This window comes from Lepus europaeus, chromosome 7, assembly GCF_033115175.1.
Source record: "Lepus europaeus isolate LE1 chromosome 7, mLepTim1.pri, whole genome shotgun sequence".
Lineage (NCBI taxonomy): Eukaryota > Metazoa > Chordata > Mammalia > Lagomorpha > Leporidae > Lepus > Lepus europaeus.
Window position 1 is genome coordinate 112,386,901 of NC_084833.1, and position 6,591 is coordinate 112,393,491.

The following is a 6,591-nucleotide window of genomic DNA, read 5'->3' on the forward strand; positions in this document are numbered from 1 at the left end:
TTAAAACTTTATCGTACTCAGTGTTTTTGTCAAGGCAACTCTAACATCTTTGTTCCTCAAACTGTAGATTAAGGGATTCATCATGGGAACCATAATGGTATAAAAAACAGAAGAGACTTTTCCCTCACCCATTGACCCAGCAGAAGATGGCTTGAGATACATGAATGCAGCTGATCCAAAGAACAGAGAAACAGCAACTATGTGGGAACTGCAAGTGCTGAAGGCTTTGGACCTGCCCTCAGTGGATCTGATGTGTAAGATGCTGGAGAGAATGAAACCATAAGATATAAAGATTGTGAGGCTGGGCACAATTATGTTGATGCCCACCACGATGAAAATCTCTACTTCATTGACGTAAGTGCTGGTGCAGGAGAGCTCAAGTAAAGGAATCAGATCACAGAAACAGTAGTTGATGGTGTTTGCATCACAAAATATCAGTCTGAGAATACATCCAGTGTGGGCCATCGCACCAGCAAAGGCCATCAAGTATGAACCAAGCATAAGGTTGACACATACTTTTTGGGACATTGTTATATTGTATAAAAGTGGCTTACAAATGGCCACATAGCGATCATAGGACATTGATGTCAGCACATAGCATTCAGAGATAATAAAGAAGCAAAAAAAGAAGAGCTGGGTCATACATCCCATGTAAGAGATAATATTCTTCTTTGATACGAAGTTCATCAGCATTTTGGGTGTAAAGACAGAGGAGTAACAGAGGTCTATGAAGGACAAATTAAAGAGAAAAAAGTACATGGGGGTGTGAAGGTGTGAATTCAGCACAATTAGAATAATCAGGCCCAAATTTCCCAACACAGTGACTGTATATGTGACCAGAAACAGGAAGAAAAGGGGCATCTGGAGAACCGGCTGGTCTGTTAACCCCACCAAGATGAATTCAGTCACCAGAGAGCCATTTGGGTGTGCCATTCTTCTCCAAGGGAACCTGTGGACACAAGGCAAAAAATCGCTTTAGAACCCCACTCTTTGAACAGTATTTTCTCACGCAAGTGTAAGGTCAATGTTGTGAATGCCTGAGATTACCCCAAAATGAGCCAATAGGGTTTGCTTGTGTGAATACCCTATTGCTAAGTGATGGCCTTTTCCTTATTGGAGTCTTAACACTTAAGAAAAGCAAAGTGAAACACCAATGCACTCTCCTGTGTGAGAGAAAGTCACCAGTTTCATATGCAAACATGTTTCTAACAGCAGTTTTATATGGAAAAGTCAAGGGTTAAAAATGAAGAAAGGCAGGCCTGCACAAAGTGGTCCTTCTCTCCTCTCATTTTGTCATTTGCTTAAAGATCCTTCACTACCAATAAAATCAGTCAAAGAAATTAACAATTTGGTACTACCATTAATGCAGATAGAATTAGCTAGGATGGGTCCCTGAAACAAATTCTAACTGAAACTAGGGAACCAGAGTCTATGAGAGGATGGTTACTGTCTTATTGTCAGAGAATAAGAGTTATGAATCTAGAAGAGTGAGGGCTCTTACCATGTAACGGGAGTTTATTATTAAGGTATAGCAAGCCTTGTGCCCACTATTTTCTCTGAATAGTCTCTGTTCTTCTGTCAAAGAGAATTTTCTGGTACAGTCAGAAGTTAGGATTTCAGGAAATGGAAACCAAATGGTGCTTCTTAGATCCCTGTATTTAATTTAAAAAATGAAGACATCACATAAAGTTAAAATGCAAGATACAGAAAGAGAAATCCATCATAATCTCCCTCATATGAGGGATTTATTGTAGTCAAATTCGTATAAGCTGTGAGTAGGATGTTTGTTGCCTGAGGTCAGTGAGGGGGGAATCAGATAGGTTGGTAAAGTTTGTTATGCAAGATGAATAATTTTTAGATATCTAATATACAGCAGTATATCTGTAATTAACAATAATATATTATTATATTTGACATTTTCTAATATTATACATTGGAAAATTAATTTTATCAGTACATGTACAGACACAAATTTATGAAAGAGCCATCTCCTAAGAGGTGATGGATAATTTAATTAACTTGAACACTTTTGTTCTTTCAAATGTAAATATACATTTTATCTCTATATATAAACATGAAGTTGTCTATCTTATATTTTAGAAATATATGTGTAAATTAAATAGATGCCTATATGTACAATTTGTGTCAGTGATATCTGCATGAAAGTGTCAAGAAACAAGGAAGGCATTAATGTAAAAGGAATCCCAAACTCACCCACACAGGAAGAAAATGCTAAGGCTTCTTTAATGCTGTAATTCAGTCTGGGGTCCTGACATGGCCCATATCAGGCTCTGAGGCTTTGCTTCCTAGAGGATGCAACATAGAGTTTTTTCATATTCTCTGAAAATCTTTCTGAACTTCTGTCTCAATTCCTGATTATAATTTTGGCCTCTCGAGCCAGGGATAAATAAACAACCATGTTATTGGGACAGTTGCCACTTGATGAGATACATGAGATTCAACCTAATCTAATAACATGATGCCCTTGTTATGAGCAGGCTAAAGACATTCTCGCTCTCCTCCCAGGGAAGAGATTCTAGGTACAAAAGGAAAATGAAGGGACTGTGTTTTCATGAGAGACCCAATATATTACTCAAATGTTTGCTTCACCTTAGGGAATGTACTTCTCCCATGGCAGATCCAAAATTAAATTCTCTCCATCAACTTCATCTCTGTAGGGAAATTGATTGTTTGTGATTTTTCTCACCTTTCTTCCTACCTCATTAATGAAAATATTCATTGGGGTGTTTCTGCCTGCTTTTCATTTCTCTACCTAAAAATTTTCAGGTGTTGTCTCACCAGGAATATTACCAAAATGACTTTTCTTGTGTTGCATCCAGTTAAAGTTTTTACCTTTAAATGCATGATGAAATTCATTTTTGCATTTTTAAAACAATTTTTATTTATGTAAGTTGAACAAATTTCATATATACAGATTTAGGAGAATAGAGAAACTCCCCACACTACCCTCCCCACTGCCCACTTCTGACCCAGTTCTCTGCTATGGCCTGGGAAATCAGCAGAAGATGGCCCAACCTTAGGCCCCTGCACCCACGTGGGAGACCCAGAAGAAGCCCCTGGCTCCTGGCTTTGGATCAATGCAGCTTCTGCCATTGCAGCCAGCTAGGGAGTGAACCAACAGATAGAATAAGGCTCTCCCTCTCTCTGCCTCTGCCTCTCTGTAACTCTGCCTTACAAATAAATGAATAAGTCTTAAGAAAAAAAAAAAAAACTAGTGGAAATTCCTACCCAAGTATACTGTTGTTTCCTTAGATGTGACATTTCATTAATGAGGTTATCAATTTCTTCTCACCATAGGAAAGAATAGGAAAAGTGAATTTAGAAGTTTTCTCTAACACTTAACTATAATACTTGAGGCAAGTAGTGAACATTCCACCCTTCCTTTCATGTTAAGTAAGTTTTGAATGCTATTATAAGACATGGTAATAGTGGTGGTCAGACATAGAAATCATGAGGAGAAAAAATATACATGTGAAATAAACCCAGTATTTTAATAAAGTAGAACTGTTATTCTTTCTATTCACTTAAACTAAAAGAAAGAAAAAGTAACCAGCCAGGTTGGTTATGCCTTTTTTTAATAGAAATCCAAAGCTGAAGTTTTTCAGTCCTATCAGCGAGTGTCTCATATCAAACATCATCACATTAATTTAATAAATCATATTTAAATTTGTAAAGTGAATTCCCCACAAAATTTTGAAAGTATGGAACTCATTTTAAAGGTTTATATTTACTGAAAATTGAGCACTCTTCATTTGTATCTTGGGCCTCTTCAAATGAAATACTAGTGAACTGGTTGAATCTACCTTTTTGTCCCTTCAAATAGTGATGAAACGTTTTAGAAGGGGGTGTTACTTGCAAAGGGTACCACATGACAGACACATGCATATTATTTTCTTATTTAAATAGAACTTTATTTGATACGGAAAATAATTTTATCAAAAGAAACAGCAGAAAAGAAAAATCAAATCACACTATTTTATATACAGGGATTCCAAGATTGCAGAATAGAAAAAAACAGATTGCCCTAGGCTAGGGAAAATAGTTGAAAAAAAAAAAGTGGAGAAATTACATTCTCAGGGAGAGTAGGAGGGAAAACAGCTGTAAAGATTCTGTGGAAGGAGAAGAGACACCGCGGATCTGTGTGGAAGGTGTAGATGCACAGCAATGAGCATGGACATAGCACATAACTCCAGAGCCCAGTGGAGAAAGCTCCAGCTATGGAGAGCAAGGTGAGCTCAGAATGCCATGGCGCATGCCACTGGTGATACAGCCAGAGGGAGGGCATAGAAGACTACACTGTCTTTGAGTCTGGCCCATAGCTCTGAGGGGAACAGGGTGCCTGTTCACCTAGGGAAGGAAAGGGGCATATTTCTCACTTCCCATCAACCCCCACAAAGGCTCCCAGCAACCACTTGAGAGAAGGCAGGTGCCAGTCTGGATATAAGTAGGTACCCGCTGCTGCAGATCTTGATTGTGTGCCCAGCAACTGGTGGGGACAGATGCTATCTTGTCAGTAGAGACACCATCAATAGCTAGGGTGCATGCACCTAGCAACAGACAGGGAGAATGAACCATTCCAACATTAGTATGAGCAGCAGAGACTCTCCGATGTGCACAACAAGCAGCAGAGAGAAGGCTCCATTGTGAAATGAGTAGGGTTACAGCCAGCAGCTATTCTGCATGCATGTGATCCAGGGATTTTACCAGAGGGAAAAATCTGTGCTTCCCATTGACAGAGTCTGGCTGCGAGGATTGACAGGAGCTGGGAACCCACACGTGACTGTAAGGTGCTCTCAGCCTCTCAACATACGACAAGCTCTGTGGCTCAAACTGCCTAGGCAGAGCATCCAAGGCAACTGGCACTGGGAACATCCACCATCTCAGTGAATGGGACAGGCTACTAGGGGGTAGAGTGGATCCCCTGCATCCTGTGGCTATGGGAGCCCTGTGTGCTGAGACTATGGGAACCCTGTGACTGCATGAGAGGGCACCGGGTGCAGCTGGGTCTCTTGGCAATCACTGTGAGAGATCCCTGATTGCCTGGGATAGGTTATTGCAGGGGCATCTGTGCTCATATTGAGGATTGCACAGGACCTTTGTGCGGTTCATGCAGAAACATGGATGAGTATGGCACCAACTGAGAGCTAACACCCAGGCATTGATCACCATGAAGGAGAGGAGGTGAGGGTGAGATTTTGCAAACAGACATGACCATACTCCCCCTTCTGTTAACAAGAAATACATCATGCCCAACTTGGCTATCACCCTGGATACTCACCCCACCCTGGAGAACTGACCAGAGTTTCCTGGCCACACTCACCAACACCACTGGGTATCCAGACAGAGCAGACATTCCACTAAACCACAGAGGCATAACTCAAAGATAAAAGCATCAGAAGAAAAGAAAACAAGCATTTCCACAAATGCCTAAAATAAATGCAGAAATTCAAGAAACAAGAATAAGGAAGACACTATGACCCCAACAAAGGAACACAACAACATCTTCAATATCAGAATGTGAAAATGAAGAGATTGATGAAATGCTTGAAATGAAATTCAAAAGATTAATCATAGGATTACTCAGAAGCAAATCCATGAATTAAAGAAATTCATACATAACACGAATGAAAAAATTTCCCATGAAGTTAAAATTTTGAAGAGACATAGAAATTAAATATTAGAAATGAAAAGCCTTAACAACAGACTTGTTGAAAGAAAAGAAAGAATAAATGAGCTAGAAGACAAATCTGGAAATTTTTCAGTCAGACAAAAGAAGAAGGAAGAGGAAGGGGAGGAGAAATTGGAAAAATTAAAAACAGTGTTGGAGATTTATGGGGATATTATCAAATGACCCAACACATGCATCTTAGGAGTTCCTGAAATAATGGGAAGACAGAATGGATTAGAAGGCCTGTTTAGTGAAATAACTTTCAAAAACTTCCTTAATTTGGAGAAATAAAGAGACATCTAAGTACAGGAAGCACACAGAAATCCTAATAGACATGAGCAGAAAAGATAGTCACCATGGCACACTTTAGTCAAACTTTCAACAGTAAAACATAAAGAAAAGATTCTAAAATGTGCACAAGAGAAATGCCAGATTACTTTCAGAGGACCTCCTATTAGACTCACAGCTGACTTCTCATCAGAAACTCTCCAGGCAAGGAAAGAACAGAGAGGCACAGTCCAAGTCTTAAGAGAAAAAGCTGTCAACCTATAACACTGTACCCTGCAAACTCTAATTTATGAATGGAAGTAAAATAAAGACCTTCCTTAACAAACAAAATTAAAAGAATTTGTCACCACTAAACCAGTCTTACAACAGATGCTTAAGAATGTGCAACACAGAGAAACACAGAAACATAGTCATCACTAAGAAATAATGTGAAGGCATAAAATCTCTCAGTAAAAGTACAAAGGACATCAAAAGTAAACAATGGGAATATTTATGGAAAAATGACAGGGCCAGGGGCTGGCGCTTTGGTATAGTAGGCTAGGCCTCCATCTCAGGTGCCGGCATCTCATTTGGGCACTTGTTTGTGTCCCAGCAGCTCCTCCTCCAATCCAGCT

At 39.5% G+C, this 6,591-nt stretch overlaps 1 protein-coding gene across 1 annotated transcript; it reads right to left on the reverse strand.

Moving 5' to 3' along the window:
• Positions 1-933, reverse strand: LOC133763514 (olfactory receptor 8B3-like). Its single transcript, XM_062197238.1, has one exon. The coding sequence runs from the start codon at positions 931-933 to the stop codon at positions 1-3; it is 933 nt and encodes a 310-aa protein (XP_062053222.1).
• Between the last annotated feature and the right edge of the window lie 5,658 nt (positions 934-6,591).

Excerpts from the sequence above, each read along its gene's own strand:
- LOC133763514 (XM_062197238.1), bottom strand. The coding sequence starts at position 933 with ATGGCACACCCAAATGGCTCTCTGGTGACTGAATTCATCTTGGTGGGG.